General features: G+C 36.8%; 2 protein-coding genes across 4 annotated transcripts; both read right to left on the reverse strand.

Annotated features, from left to right (window-relative positions):
• Positions 1–110: 110 nt before the first annotated feature.
• LOC107269865 (PAX3- and PAX7-binding protein 1) lies at positions 111–5,645 on the reverse strand. The gene is made up of 16 exons (XM_015744198.2): positions 5,271–5,645; positions 4,610–4,788; positions 3,954–4,113; positions 3,787–3,886; positions 3,550–3,707; positions 3,398–3,480; positions 3,125–3,324; positions 2,828–3,017; positions 2,159–2,282; positions 1,815–2,003; positions 1,534–1,733; positions 1,298–1,448; positions 1,016–1,211; positions 746–944; positions 547–665; positions 111–459 (listed from the first exon to the last, which is right to left on the reverse strand). Exons 1-16 carry the CDS (start codon positions 5,476–5,478, stop codon positions 408–410), a joined length of 2,508 nt encoding a protein of 835 aa, XP_015599684.1. The 5' UTR covers positions 5,479–5,645; the 3' UTR covers positions 111–407.
• A 524-nt stretch (positions 5,646–6,169) lies between these two features.
• On the reverse strand, positions 6,170–15,840 carry LOC107269861 (fibrillin-2). Of its 3 annotated transcripts, none has more exons than XM_025087231.1 (15): positions 15,257–15,840; positions 14,885–15,014; positions 14,666–14,781; positions 12,676–12,960; positions 12,353–12,601; positions 11,906–12,262; positions 11,576–11,728; positions 11,354–11,506; positions 11,148–11,285; positions 10,387–10,812; positions 10,187–10,318; positions 9,036–9,911; positions 7,399–8,724; positions 7,197–7,326; positions 6,372–7,105 (listed from the first exon to the last, which is right to left on the reverse strand). In XM_025087231.1, the coding sequence occupies exons 3-15, from the start codon at positions 14,727–14,729 to the stop codon at positions 6,697–6,699; spliced, it is 4,698 nt and encodes a 1,565-aa protein (XP_024942999.1). In that variant the 5' UTR covers positions 14,730–14,781; positions 14,885–15,014; positions 15,257–15,840; the 3' UTR covers positions 6,372–6,696. The 3 variants fall into 3 exon arrangements, with proteins under 3 accessions (XP_024943000.1, XP_024942999.1, XP_015599681.1); XM_015744195.2 differs by having other exon boundaries at positions 14,885–15,017; XM_025087232.1 differs by lacking the exons at positions 9,036–9,911; positions 14,885–15,014; positions 15,257–15,840 and having other exon boundaries at positions 6,170–7,105; positions 14,666–14,871.
• Positions 15,841–16,072: the final 232 nt, after the last annotated feature.

The raw sequence follows: 16,072 nt of genomic DNA on the forward strand, positions 1-16,072 counted from the left end.
TTCTCAAGTGATTTCACTTCATTGACTTATTTATTACGAATGAGATATGAAATGTAATTGGATAATAATTAATAAATAATAATTAATAAATTATAAGACAAGAATAGAACTTCTTTTTCAACTCTCTTTATTATTTACAAGAATCTAACTGTATTATATACCGTGTTGCTAAACGTTTAGAAACAGCGGATCGTACTGAAGATAAATCTTCCTATTACGTGTTACTATACAAAACTGTCTTTTTATATTGTACACCTAAAAACATTAAATAACTGCATCGTCTTATTAGAATACACAAGACCTTTTTTTTCTTGCAATATAAAACTATATCGTACGCTTATTGTTACAACTATAAAAATTTAATCAAGAATTTTGCTGGACATTTAATAGGTAATTACGTTATTACGTTACAACGGTTTTATGATTTTCAGGATCGATTTGGAATATTCCCAGCCCTCACTGTAAAATAAATTTTTTCTTTTTATGAATGCTGATAACATAAAAGCCGAGAAAACGATGGTTCATTAAAAAAGCTTATCGTCTTACTTATGAGCTGGATTCGCTTGATCCAATTGTTCACTGAGTTGTTGAATTAATGTGGCAAACATCCTGAGTTGTTCAATTGTTTCTCCCTGAAGCCACGCTCGTGGTAAAGTACTCATTATCTGCAAAGAGTATAATTGTTCTGAATAAAATGATTCTTTTAAATAGAAAATAATTCATTCGATAAACAATTACCACTTACCATATTTGCTTTCGCAAGGGCGTCGACTGGAGATGACACTCTTAGCCCAGCCAAGAGGTATCGGTTCAAAAGAGATCCAAGTGCCAAGTTTTTTAGTTGAGTGTCACCGAGAAGTCCTTGCCAACTTAATAAATTACGCAGCAACTTGACAGCCATTGCAAACTGCCTTTGAAAAAATTGGTGCCTCGTATCCAAAACTCTACAAAGTAGATACACGTTTCATTTTTAATTCTTATGGATATTATATGCCGAAGACACGAATGAACTTACTGTTTTGGAAATATCGGTATAAAAACATCGTTTTCAACTGCTGCCTTGATTTTATCTAAGATAGCATTAAACAGCAGTTCTAACTGCTTACTGGAACTGTTGAAATTTGGATAATCCCTAATGAGGCGGCTCACAGTGCCTACTAGTCGTAAAGTCTGAGAGGTAGACATTGGATCCCATATTTTATCGACGATAGCTGTAAATTATAAAACAATTTTCATCAATAAAGACATTCTGATATTAAACAGTGAATTACGATAAAAATTATATTTTTTTTTGTACATGTGAGTTTTGGAAGAACAATTTTCTCCATCGTAAACGGCACGAGTCTGACGTCAGGATCGCGTTTCAAAGAATCTTCAGTTTCCTTATTATCCAATGCATACAGTAGTAACGTGTTATACCATTTCGTTCTTTCGAGATCCGTGCTTTCCTGATTTAAAAAAATATTAACAGTTATACATTTCCATCAATGAGTATTAATATCCTTAAGAAGTCCTTTACGTCCAATACTTTACCATAATTGGATTCCACGTGACAAGTTTCAATCTAATAATCGGGGAGATTATTTTAGGTATACATAAGGGAACATATGCTTCCATATATGCATCCAAGTCTGTTTCCCTCCAGGATTCCAATTTCGATAATATGCCCCTAACAGTACAGAAGTCATCGACGACGTCAGAAAATATATCTTTACTCTCGTTGTCAATGTCCTCTGTAAATAAAAAACATAAGTAATACAGTTAAACAAGAAAGTGAATGGATTGCTTTTCATACAATTACTACAGGCCCATACCCTTTGTCTGTTTAAATGCAAGATTTTGCTGTTCGGTGACCTCATCGTCGCTGGACATGCCGTCAATGTGTTTAGGTAACGTCGGAGTCAGTTCTCTGGCTCTTCTACGACGAGCTCTTCTGCCTTCTCTTTCTGTAGCACGGCGAATCCGAGCTTCATCCTCTGGACCTCTCCTCATAGTTTGCCCTCCTGTTGAAATAAGAAATCATTTACCAGCAGATTAATTACGATGTTCATAATATCAAAGGATGTTGCAAGGTACTGCAGTGCAATGATATGTATTTTAGTCTATGATTCTTGATGATGTGAATAATTGAAAATAATTGTAGTAAGAAATAACTGACTGGCAGCTGTTGTTATTTCTTCGGCTTGATCTCTTGTGTCTTGACGTCTCCTCTCCATCAGTTCAGTTGTTCGTTCTCCGTACAGTTCTAACCAGCGCTGCTCCAATCCCACAACGAGAGGCAGCTAACAAAGAAAGAACGTGTGAACTTCTGTTTAGCAAGAGAAGTTCATTGACTTGAGAAAACAATCAGCCTCCGTGTTACAAGTGCACAGTAAAACATATAAGACAACTATAAAGAATAGTCAAAAAATCATACACTTGAATTAAAGCTGATTAAATTCCTTAGTCACTAGACTTCTTTCAAGACATGGAATACAGGATTTTATCTTTTAGTATTATTATATACTTACTTATCTTATTATATATAACGATTACGTTCTCTACGACTATTTATTTCTAGAGTTTCTAATACAGAGAAGATTCTGACCCCCGGCAATGTAGGATTGTAATATATTTATATGACTAATGTATGGAAGAATATTGAAGAATACGTAAAAACAAATAGAATCCATAATTAAGATTTTTCATTCAGACTTTTTAAAGCTATTCAATTTACAAGATATGCAATATGTGGGCACGTTATTAATTGTAATAATAATTTAATGAATCATACATTGCGTTGAAAACCCCAATGCTCAAAAAAAAACGTGACAGCGTGTAAACCCACCTTCTCATCAAGACACTCTACCAAGTCAGTGACATACCCACGCAACTCTTGGTAATATCTGAAGCGCTGTGCAAGTTCTGGCGCACGGAGTTCACCCTGGTCCAATTCCTTAAGAGTCTGCCCTAACTCTTGCTCTAACTGTTCCTGATCAAGTTGATGACGTCTGTGTACCTCGCGCAAACTGTCCAATCTAAAAAAAATATAAAAAAATTACATTAGCCACAATGATTTCCACGTATATGATATTGAAGTTTTTAATTTCGATAATTTATAATTCATATGTGTACGATATACAACCTTCCACGAATTTTATTAACAACTTCCTCCGGGGAAATTGGTACGATCTTCGTTGGATCCGGTGGATGCATAGATGGGGGCGGTGGTGGGGCAGGCATCATTAATACATCCACGGGTAATCCTGATCCCATCATTGGATTCACGCTCATACCCATTGTGTACTGTTGTTGCATAATAGAATCTTGTTGTGCAGCTGCAATCTGATAAGAAATTTTTTATATTTATAGTCAGTAAATTATCACTTAATAGTTCAATTTTTATATAACTATATACCTGTGCTCCGGTTACGCCTTTTCTAATCTGTTGCGTTTCCCATTCTTCCTCGTCAATGCTGTGCTCACACTCGTCATCTGAAACTGTTGTGAGAAACATATTTGAGTCTGAAGAGTTTCTGATAATAGTTTTAATATGTTTATTAGACGAACGTTTATCTTGAGCTTGCGATGCAAGGAAAGCTTCTCTTCTTTTTTCTTTATCACGAGCATCTGTATTCACGGTCATATCAATTCGATCTTGAGAATCATCGTCATCGCTTCTATCATGATCCTCTTCACGGATTAACCTTGACTTTCCTTTATCTTCACTAAAAATATTGAAGAAGATATCATTTTTTGTACTTATAATTATATCGAAATAGTTTCTACATTTCTTGTTATTACTACCTTTGTTCTTCTATAGGGATGTAGTCCGTTCCCAATTCTCTAGCTTTTTGTCTGCGTTTTCTTGCTGCATGAATCATTGCTGCATCCGGTATACAACCACCTGCATAAAAATATATTATAGTCATATGTGAAAAGAAATAAAATTTTAAGATATTTTGAAGACCTACTTTCTAAAAGTATTTTCATTGTATCGGCTCTATCAGTATTCCTTCGGAATTTATGACCATTCGGATCATCATCCTCTTCCTCGGACGTATAGTCATCCTTCCCAGCCACTAAGGCAGCTCTTCCATTTAAGATTAGTGGTCCTGTATTTTTAATTTTAACCTAATAAGGAAAAAGTATTTGCGTTAGAGTATGTGTCAAATCGGACCTACAGGTTAATTAAGTAATTATTGTGAAATTTATTTTGAATAGATGAGCTATTGAAGCTTTATTCATAAAATTTTATGAAAAAAAAAGATGCGTATCCACTGAAATAATTTGATCATGTTAGAATTAGTCTAATCAGAATGACATTATTGTGTCAACTAATTAAATCCTGTTAGCAACCCATAGACTTTTTATACAATCAAACTTTTTTAGACACATTTTCGCTTTAATATTGTGCAAAGTTTAATGTAAACTAAGATCCTATTATTTCAATTAAATATATGTGCCAATAATTTATCATGTTATTAGATATAAATTGAAGCCTTCCTACGAATAATTTGTCAAACATTAGGATCTTAGTTCTTACATATTAGGATAGAAAGTAAAGATTATTAAGACATTAAAATTGCAGAAGTACTAATAATAATAAAACATCATAGAGATAGCTTACTACTAGATCGTCTGTCTTTATTTCTAAATCTTTTTCCTGCTTAATGGACATGTTCGCTTGCTCAGAGTCCACTTGCATTTTCTCTTCACCTTTCTTTTTTTTCCTCTCGTGATCTAGCTGTTTCATCAGTTTTTTGCTTCTGGAGGATTTCTTCACTTTAAAAACTTCACCATCATCAGCTGTAAATACATATAATAAATTAATCATACACCTCATAATTCAACTATCTACAACAAATCATCCTCCTCTAAATATCAATTAACTCCCGATTATATTCTTAGTCTAACGAGTAATAGACCAATTACAGATTTGTTCCATAAAACAAAATATTCTCATACCTTTAACAATCTCGTAGCATCACTGTGCAATATAATATAACATAGTCAAATTCTAGAGAAATATCCTTTTGCTTCAAATTATGCAATCATTACTTTTAAATGAAACATATACCACCATGTATATATAATAGTATTAATAATTCTCGATATTATTAATACTCTAAAAAAACTCCTAATCCATTACAATCCTTTCCACCTCTAAATAAAGTAATAAGAATTCCGATTTCACGGTGAATTACCAAGTCCCAGTAAGGTTCAATAAAATAGAAATAAAAACTGAAGCATCCTAAAATCAGTCCGTAATTTTTTTTCTTGGTTCTCACCTTCTTCCAGCTCCTCTCCAAAGCTGAGGAGCGTTTGTTTTGGCTTATCCTTCTTCTTCGGTTTCAATTTGATCGCCTGTGCGTCCTCGGTCTCCATCCTGTTCTCATTATCTTCATCCTCGTCATTGAACGGCCGCCGTCGTATATTTCGCTTTGGTTTATTGAAGAGCGACATTTTGCACAAAACTTTTTGTTGGCCACGATACATGCACAGATTTCTATCGAGGAACGTATCACTATCACTGCAAAATGTACGCGAAGATAACGTATGACATTATTGAACCAGAGAAAAGCGCTATTTGGCTGAACAGGGCTAGAAACATGTGTCTACAGTCACTCATATACAGTATACGTGCTCTAAGGGTATAATGCGCAGAGGAACTAAAGTTTCCTCTTCATGAAAGCGATGAAAACTGGCAGCCGTTCAAAGTCAGTGCGCTATTGGTGGTCTAACAATTAGTACTTATTCGAGTAAAATCGAAGTAGTTTGAAAAAATAAAGAGAAAAAACAAATATTTTTCAAATAGTATATTTTGTCTAAAGCAGGAAGTCTTGTCGTAGACGATATTTCAGGCAACAGTTTCAATAGATTTTACATTACACGTTCGTAAGAAAAGCCAGAAATATGTTTATAAATCTTCCATAAAGAAGGAAATATTAAATGAAGTAATTAAAACGCTCTTTATGATACTCTGGATCATAAATTCATGTTTGAAAAACAAAATTTCAATAGTAAGAGAATTATCGGTACTCAAATTCCTGCTTCGAAATCATTATAAAGAATGCTACGACTATAATCAGTAACGGCAGTACCAATGTAATCAATTAGAGTCCCTCTAGTACTAGAGGGACTCTATAATCAATAAATTGGATGAAGGTATTAAATAGGAATTTCAAAATTTATATTGTATACATATATTATACAAATATGGTCTTGGTTGACGGTCTTTATAAAAGTTTCAGAGTATTGTCGTGGGTGTTTTTACTAGTAAAATAATTAATTTCCAAATGTATCACATAATATTAAATATAAATATTTTTTAAAAATAAATAGCAAATGCAAAGTGGAGTCCTTGATATTTGAAATTAAAAAATCTAGGCATTGAAATAAGTATATGAAATTTATTGCTTACATATAAGTTAGTTATACTTATGCGAGCATCTAGTATGCCCTAAAAAGTTTTTTGACTATTTGTAAATGTCAATTCTAGTAATCATTATTTTAATTAGCACTATTATTATAATCTTATTGGAAAACATTAAGTAATTGCCTGCAGTGTAAAAGTACATTTTAAAAAAGATGAGATACTATATCAATTCGTCAACCTATTTGTGGAACATGTACATATGTGACGTGTATAATACAAAAAGTCAAATATTAGAAAGACTGTTACACGGAGGCATACTCCATATAATACACACTAGTTTAAAACTCGTACTGCGAGATGACTATAAGTAGTTTGGCAACAGCACTGCCAGCAAATATTGTGTTATGATAAATCTCCATACTGAGATCAAGCTCAATCTCCTGAGGCCCTTGTACACTCTGAGTAAGAACTAAAATTACCTGCGAGAGACTGGGCTTTCGGAGCCTGAAACAAGACTCGGTAGCCCGTACTACTCCGGGTGGCGCTCTGACATCTACCAGTGTCATACTAAATTGCAGTACTGATCCTGGCAAGTGATTGCTACGCATTGTAAATAGCTCTAACTGCCCAGTTGGCGGAATTGGCATCATGCTTACAAAGGAAAGGAAGTTGTAAGAATAATGCGATGGCAACCTGAAGCAGACTTCATCTCCACTTTGACAGTAGTGTGACCGTCGAATGCACCGACTGAAAGAATGAATGTAGAAGTATTGTTAAAATCAAAATATAATAATTTACTATTATGGTAGGGAACTATGCATATTTATACAATAATTACTTTTGTCTTTCATTATCCCTATAGTAACCAGATGGACACACTATTTTATTACAACGGTAGCTGCCTCGAATGTTTTGACAAATCTCTGCCGGAGACCTGCATACGTTTCCTGCGTCACACTCATTAATATCTGTAATAAATAGTAAACAATTATTAAATAAATAACAATAAATAAGGATATTTAAAACCTTGAATATGTTACCTTGACACGATCGTTCATCCTGACCAAGTCTATAACCATTAGGACACTTGCACGCATAACTACCAGGAGTATTTTCACAGATTCCGGCACATATGTTGTTTTGTTTAAATTCCGTGCATTCGTCGACATCCGAACAAGATCTGTTATCCAAATTGAGTCTGAAACCAGATCTACAAGTGCACTTGTAGCTACCCCAGACATTGATACAAAGATGCTGACACAGTCCTGGGGTTTGTCGGCACTCATCCACGTCTCGACAGCTATTGGCACCGTAGCTTTCAAAACCTTCTTTGCAATTACATCGGTAAGAACCAATGGTATTCTCGCACTGGCCATTTGCGCTACAGATGCTTCCTCCATAGATACTACACTCATCAATATCTACACAATCCTTATTCGGACCTATAGTATGACCTGGAGGACAGGAGCAAAGATAACCACCCTGTCTATTCTCGCAAGTTTGTCCTTGTCCACAATCATGGGAACCATCGGCGCACTCGTCAATATCAACACAATGGAAACCACTGGAATCGGCTTGGTAACCATTGCCGCAAATTATCCTGGAGACACAATGATAAGATCCAACGGTGTTGATACAACGTCGTAATGCTCCGCAGAGATTTTGAGCCTGTTGGCACTCATCGATATCTACACACTGTCTTGAACTAATCTGATAACCTGAAGGACATGTTATTGGCGACCTAGGTGCAACACTAGGAGGTCGCCATAAGACAGGTTCTTTAGTGGTTGTGGCTGTTGTCGTAAAAGGACCGTACGGTCTCGCTGGAGTACTTTGCGAGACCCGAGTATTGCGATGGCAACGATAAGATCCCAGTGTGTTTCGACAATGATAGCCTTCGCTGCAATCGTGAGTACCCAGAATGCATTCATCATCATCCTCACATATCTGAGTAGCCACGTTTAACGTGTAACCGGTGCCGCATGGTAAAAATCGTGTACACGTGTAACTACCTAGAGTATTGTCGCATCGTTGAGAGGGCAAGCATTCATTTTCCGGTAGCTGACATTCATTTATGTCAACACAGGCTTGCGTCAAATTATCACGACGAAAACCTATTTTACAACTGCAGTAGAAACTACCAACAGTATTGATGCACTTTTCATCACTGCTACATGCATCCTCAATCTCCTTGCATTCGTCAATATCCATACAGCCATTTCTTGTATATCGTGTACCAGCTGCGCAACGGTTGTTGGGTTTACGGGCAGCTGGTACAGGAGCCTTTGCACAGGAATATCCACCAGGTTGATTATAACACACCTCAGATCCACATATATGTGCATCTGTTTTGCATTCGTCGATATCTGTTAATCATTAAATCCAATAAATACAAGAAATCATTGTTTCTTAATCTGATAAAGTTATATACATTTGCACTGTGACGTATCAAAAATAAAATTCATGCAAGAACTGTTATCATCACGAGGAAGCAACATTAAACACTGATAAGACACTATGTACAAAAGCCAAACACGCCTAATGCACAGTAGAACAAAGTAATTGCACATGCATTAACAATTACAGATAATAGATTTCAAGCAATATATCCTGTAAGAAATTATAGAAAAGATCATTATTGAATTCTATAAAGGGAAAGGAGTGGATTATAACGTACCGAAACACTGTCTCTGTCCAGTATGGTATTTATATCCGGTAGGACAGGCCGGTTGTTGCTGTGAAAAGACCCTATGCGGTCTTTCACACTTGTAACTTCCTGGTAAATTAATGCATCGCTCTCCTAACCGCGAATCACATTTAAATTTGCCTGAAGTACATTCATCGATATCTTCACACCGTCGTAAGCTTAATGAATACTCGTAACCCTTGTCGCAAGCTGGTAGTCTGGTTATGCACTCGAAACTACCTTCTCGATTTACACAGTACTGATGGTTCGCTAGCAGACAGTTGTGAACATTTTCTACGCACTCGTCGACATCTTGACAGCTTCCATCGAAAGCTCTTCGAAATCCATTCTCACAGGGTGGTATAGCAACGCAAGTGAATGAACCATTCGTATTCGAACACGTGTGGGTACCTTGTGGACAATTATGCTGGCCCAAGAGACATTCGTCAACGTCCTGACAACTCTTCGTGCGCGTATTGAAAAGCCATCCTGGTCCACACAAAGGGGAACAGTCATAACTTCCCGGAAGGTTCTGACAATGTTCATGTTCCCGACATCCTGGTCCATCTTGACATTCATCAATGTCGACGCATTCCCCAGATACTTTATCTCTAATGTAACCATTGCGACAAGGCGTCACGACGTCGCAGACGTATGAACCATTTGTGTTGACACAAACGTGGGTTTGGGCGGGACAGGAATGAATACCAAGTTTGCACTCGTCGATGTCCCGGCAAATAGTCTCGTCCAAAGGGTCAGGTTGTAATCCTGGCGGACATGCTGGAGAACATTGATGAGCTCCAATAGAATTGACACATCGCTCCCCAGCGCTGCATGTCATTAACCCGCGTGCACACTCATCTATGTCTAGAGTAAGAGTCAGTGTAATAAAATAATTCTAAATTTTACAATGTTTTACCAACCAGTAGTCATGCGAAACTAAATACATCTCAATCGCATGTATATCTGTAATATCTTATACACAAACACAGGAAAAACTTTCACCTTAATTTCAACATCAAACACAAAGTTTTGGAAGAGTCTGACAATGTTTTAAAAACAATACTGCAACCGAAGTTATCCATATACAGGAATAATAGATTAAAATATATTATATACTTAATATTGCATAATTAATATACCTTGACATTTTAATGTTGATAGATTCAATTCAAATCCATTTCGACAGTCACAATGAAAAGTTCCGGGTATATTTGTACACTGCATATACTGACCAGTGCAATTATTATTGATGGTCTGGCATTCGTCAATATCTACAAGTATGATGAATAATAAAATTATCTATCAATTTGATTGATTAATAACTTCTGATATTACCTACCATCGCATCGTTCAGTACTGTAGTTGTACGTGTAGCCCGGAAGACACATAGGCCTCACAGCGGAAACATTTTGATCCTCCTCATTACTAGTAGTAGGCTCAATTTCCATTGTACCTTTATAATGAGAATTATATGTGTCCGAAAGATTGTCAAATTCATTTTCAACACGAAAGTATAACGGATCACACCTATAGCTGCCAATTTCATTGACACAACGTTCAGTAGAATCGCAAGAATGTAACTGTTCGTTGCATTCGTTAACGTCTGTACAAGGTTCTGTAGGATTCGTCGTAGGTTTATAGCCTGCAGGACATTGAGATTTGGTACTTGGCCGTTCTTGCTTAGAACATTCATATCCTCCGACGGTATTGATGCACTCTGATCCAGGGCATAGTTCGGTTGCATTGACAGCGCATTCGTCAACATCTGGAAATAAATGCTTAAAGCCTGCAGAGCTGCACTTTGCAGAAAGTTACGATTCTTTTACTTACATGCAGTGAAAACAATCTGCGAAGCATGCTGGGTCAATAACTATTGCGAGCACGACTCGGCATGGAGTACCGGCAACGAACCGGAAGGGACTGCATTCTTTTCAGCATGCTGTGGTATAATACTATTATATGACTAAATCCCAGAAGAAAACTGGCTCGCATATAGCTGCTATGTACGTGCTTTACAGCGTATGGTACGATGACTTATGTATACAAGAAATGAAAATGTTGACAGCGTGCATTGTAGTTTCCGTTTCACGTGCAACTCACCAATGCAGGCACCAAGGTTGACGCTGAAGATGAATCCACCCTGACATTTTATGTCACATTCGTAAGCTCCATCTATATTTCTACAAGCCTCTATTTCGGGTAAGCAGCCATGAATGCCTTCAGTACATTCGTCCACGTCTGAATAACGAGGAAAATTAAAGATATATCGTTTGTGTAAATATTGTATAAACTGAAGAATAATGAACCTTTGCAAGTTTTGGTGATAGCGTCAAATTTGAAACCAGCAGGACAGGATTTGCCGCTTGTCAGATCGTGACAAGTAAAATTACCCTGGATATTAACGCACAACTGTGTCTCTTTGTTACAAGCATCTGGTAATTCGGTGCATTCGTCGATATCTAAAAGATTGACAGTCCTGGAGGATTTATGACAAACCTGTCGAATTTATTGAACAGATCAAGTCTTACCGGCGCACCGCTGTATCGCTGATTCATAACGATAACCAGGAGGACAAACTTCATGTTGCAGCTTCTCTGTTGATGATCCAGTCAAGCAAACAAATGATCCTATAGTGTTCTCGCAGCGGCCAGGGCATACATTCTTTTGACACTCATCGATGTCTAAAGTAGACATCATGTACAAGGACAAACAATGATATACAAAACTTCCAATTATAACCAGACATCACGCAAAGGCTCACGAACAAGTAGAATGCGGACATTATCATAGCAAGAGCATCAGAGTATAATTCTACTTTTGCAAGAATGTAATAGAATCATTGAAAGCAGAAGACATACCGTCGCAGACTTGTGACACTGCGTTATACTGATATCCAAATGGACAGAGGGGCGACAGATTATTCTCAGCTTCTACGGCATTAGTAGTAGTGGTTTCCAAATCGCAGGAATGTTTATCCATTGCTAAAACGTACCCTGGCTCACAGCTACAGATCACTGTATCACCAGTATCCGTACACTTTTGTTCACAAGGATTATCCGTCTTACATCTGTCAACTGGGATATCTTGCCTGCAGGTTTTTCCATCTTCCAACAAAGTGAAACCCTCTCGACATGCACAGGTGAAGGATCCCACTGTCGGAATGCAAATGTCCGAGCAGAGCATGCCTTTCATAAGTTGACAAATATCGTCAAATGCTGTAAAAGCAATACAGCTTCATTAGTACATGTTATACCGTCGTCCATGAATATAAAAATAAATTTAAAAGGCCTGCAGCATATACTAACGAGGTGGCGGAATCATTAACGGCGTTGTGGACGTTGACAAGGAATCGGTAGTAGCAGAGGTACTTCTGCTGGTAACAGAAGATGTGCCACTGGTACTACTAGTATACACAGTAGTAGTACCGTTGGTTGAGTCAATAGTAGTACTCGGTGCAGCTTCATAACAACATTCTAAAAATGCAGGATCCCATGGTTTTCCAAAACTAAATTTCTTGAAGGTACAACCCTGACCCATTGACCCGGTTAGGATGCCTAAGAAGATAAGAACAAATGTGCTGACATTAATGAATATAACTGAGAAGGTGCCATAATTTAAGTTGCATTACCCAGCTTGCAGCCTTCGCAACAGTCACGTTGATAATCACTAACGTTCTTGGAATCGGTACGGCATGCTTTTCCAGCTCGTGCGTTACTCTTGCCCAACTGACATTGCTTCTCTCGATAAGCCCTGACACAGCATATATCAACAGCCTCAAGGCAGAGACCTTGTTCAACTTGAGGAACCCCGGTAACAGGTCCCACGAAGGATTCGCATCGTAATTCTTGTAAAGCCCATGAAGAACCCAGGCCGCAACACTTTTCAAATTGAGATTCCATCCTCGATTCCACTCCTGTGATGAGATAAGAATATAATGTCTGAACTTGAATTTCCTACATGACGTAAGATATATTATTAGTTTGGCAAAAAAAGTCGAACCAGAACATTCTGTTTAGCTGGGATAAAAAGTAAACAGTCTTTAATAAAGAAGATAAAAACTTATCTCTTATTTACAGAAATATCTAGTATAAAATGTCATGAAATGTTCTAATGCTCCATGGACTGTAGCATGTTTTTTGTCTGCAGCATTGCAGATTTATAAGGTATATACAGACTCTCAGTCTACATGTTTTTCTTACATACCCTGAATCTTGGATTTTCTTTTTTATTTCACGGCTACGTTTCTTTCAGTCAAGATCCGGTCTTGCAAAGTATTAACCCTTTGCACTCCGAACCATTCTGGACGTTAGCCACTAGCTACTCAGCGGCACGTTGTGGTAATTTCAGAAAAACATGCATTTCTCAAAAAGTTGTGCTGGAATAAGTTAATTCCCCGTAATCACTAACAAACTTTAATGTCCCTTGAGGGGGGAAATCCGAGTGATATGCTAGAATTACGGTGTCCCCTGAAAGGGGACAGCGGAGTGCAAAGTATCAAATTAATCTGAATCTTCAGCCGACAATAATAAAATCTCAACTTGACTATGTTAAAAAGAAGCAAACGATTAAAGTGACGACACTGGAAGATAAAAACTGTCCGACAGACATTTGATGCTTGAGTTCATAAAATAAATAAAATTAGTGAACCAGAAGCGCTAGAATTTTATCATTCCACGAAAGAATCTATAATTATTTACCACAAAATCTAGCAAAATCTACACAGAGGAACTTCACATGAGTAAGATATGTACCATGCCACGAAACCTTGGGAACTCTCCTATTTTGAATCTACGGACAGGATATTTCCTAAGCAAATATTCGACTGCAACGTGAAGCTCAGAAGACAAGATAACTGCAGAACTAAATCTAATCTAAACGAAGAAAACGCTGAAGAGAAGTCCCTATTAAAAGATTATTCTGCCTTTTGATATAAATATCAGCTAAGATCGTCGCAAAAAGTCTATTTGCCGACAGTATCATATCACGATTAAATACGAATATCATAAGTGTCTCAGAACGACTTACACAAAATGAAAGAAATCCTGCTGTGTGTGTGTGTGTCCTTCGTCCATGGACGAATATCTCGCGATCGAGTGACAGAAATTTTTATTACATATATTTACTCGATAAATAATATCTCTTTCTTTATAAGAATAATAATAATTCTCAGTTAATTCTAAGATTAAGTATATTTACAAGATCGAACCTTTTCTCCATGTGCAGTCGCACACGATTCTACAGTATCTTTCAAGTAGCCTTGAGATTATAAATGTGAATATAAAAACGTACACGAAAAGAACGCTCTTTTGTCCATTACCATATTAATATTACCACAAACCAAATAATTCCTAAGAAAATTAATATTCAAGTTCGCATGTTAATCGATCGCCTAAAATTCAATATTTCATTATCGCTTTAATTATTCGTTCTACGAGTACTAAATTAGTATAAACAACATGAAACGTAGCAGTGTTTGAGTTACCTGAACGAATTTTAAAAGAGAATTAACGTTTAAATAGAATGCTCGAGTTACGACAATTACAGAAATGGGGCTAGGTCAGTGCTCGAATAGATAATGGGATAATGCAATAGGAATAATAAATTAAACAAGTTGTTGCCTTGCTCGAGATGGAGTACGACGACCAACGCAATGACCGTGATACTGTAATGCTGGGCCATCATGGTACTTCCAATCACTTCCGGTCACCAAGTCTCTTCCCGCTTCTTTCTTGTCCTGACAATAATCAAATTAAACGTTACACAACACACGCGCAAACTGCCGAGACAACTGCTCAGCGAGCAATGAAACCAAGACCATCTACGCTTCGGTTTTGTACCTATCTTCTCAGCCGAGGGACAAGATAACTCAGCCCCACTCTTCAATCTTCTAGGATCATCGCACAAGCTTCCAATAATTTGCTGCTGAGCACCACCAGAAGAATCCTCACCAGTCTTCACGTTTGTTACCTGCTTTAATAATATAAATTAGTAATATTATATAACTTTAATTTCAATGCAAAATTTTCACGGTACACTCGGTATAGTAAAATCACATTATACGTTCTTTGTATAAAGTTCCTTTAGGTTTTTAATTATAGAGTATAGTGGTTAATTTTTTTATGGTACGAAATGTATATCAATTTTATATTTATGTTTAGCGTGATTATGCTATGCCGGAAGAGTGGAGAACGAAATCTATTCATACTAACATATTTTTACTCTTGGTGCCAAACTATTGGATCATTTTCCGAGGGTATGCGCGATCAAGAATTGAGATGATGCGATCATCAGAATAATGTTATGTGGCCGTGACACGCATAATAGCTGAACCAATGTGCCGACAGTAGGGGTCGTTGTAAAAAATTTCAATTCCACTATCCCTCCGAGTCTGCCAACGCTAACGGAGCTACTGTCGAGTGGAAGCTTTTTTTGTTCTTCGGAATGGTGCGTGAGCTCGACATATGTGCGGTGCCTGTTTGCTGGAGACACGTTTCGAATGATGTAAAAAAAAATTAATGTTGAGCACTTAGCAGTAAACCATGCCACTAAATAAACTACGTAGAGTCTCACGAAACTTTTAAATGTGAGATCTGCGTCACTACGATCTAGGTTTCTCTTATCTTCGTCTCTTTACAAGTACGAACGATATTCTTATACAATTAACGTGGTGATAATATAAAAGAAAGTAATTTTAACGTAGAGAAAAAGTAACTGAGTAAAACACTGCTTAATTAGTGAATTCTTGACGCGCTATGCTTTTTACAGTTTACTTCAATATCCGTATACCTTTGTTTTCTGATAACTCAAGATAATGTTGATTTAAATATCTTAGAGAAAAAGTCGATGAAATGAATTTAAAAATGCTCGATAATTTTCAAATATAATTTTTCGCCATAAGAAAATAAATGAATGCGATAAGTATATTTAAAAATGAGTAAAACAAGAAAATATGTTGAAAATTATATTTTGAATACGGCTGTATCATCGCTTCTCTGTCGATTTACAAATTTTTGACGGAGAAATAA

The sequence above is a fragment of the Cephus cinctus genome, unplaced genomic scaffold, assembly GCF_000341935.2.
Source record: "Cephus cinctus unplaced genomic scaffold, Ccin1 Ccin1_scaffold0690, whole genome shotgun sequence".
NCBI lineage: Eukaryota > Metazoa > Arthropoda > Insecta > Hymenoptera > Cephidae > Cephus > Cephus cinctus.

Bases quoted from the DNA above. Each gene is read 5' to 3' on its own strand.
- LOC107269861 (XM_025087231.1), bottom strand. From the start codon at position 14,729: ATGATGGCCCAGCATTACAGTATCACGGTCATTGCGTTGGTCGTCGTA. The intron at 10,813-11,147 runs GTGAGTTGCACG...ATTTATTTCCAG, and splicing joins CAACCTTGGTGCCTGCATTG to ATGTTGACGAATGCGCTGTC. The intron at 10,319-10,386 runs GTAGGTAATATC...TCATACTTGTAG, and splicing joins CAGTACTGAACGATGCGATG to ATATTGACGAATGCCAGACC.
- LOC107269865 (XM_015744198.2), bottom strand. From the start codon at position 5,478: ATGTATCGTGGCCAACAAAAAGTTTTGTGCAAAATGTCGCTCTTCAAT. The intron at 2,004-2,158 runs GTCAGTTATTTC...TTATTTCAACAG, and splicing joins AGAAATAACAACAGCTGCCA to GAGGGCAAACTATGAGGAGA. The intron at 666-745 runs GTAAGTGGTAAT...TACTCTTTGCAG, and splicing joins CCCTTGCGAAAGCAAATATG to ATAATGAGTACTTTACCACG.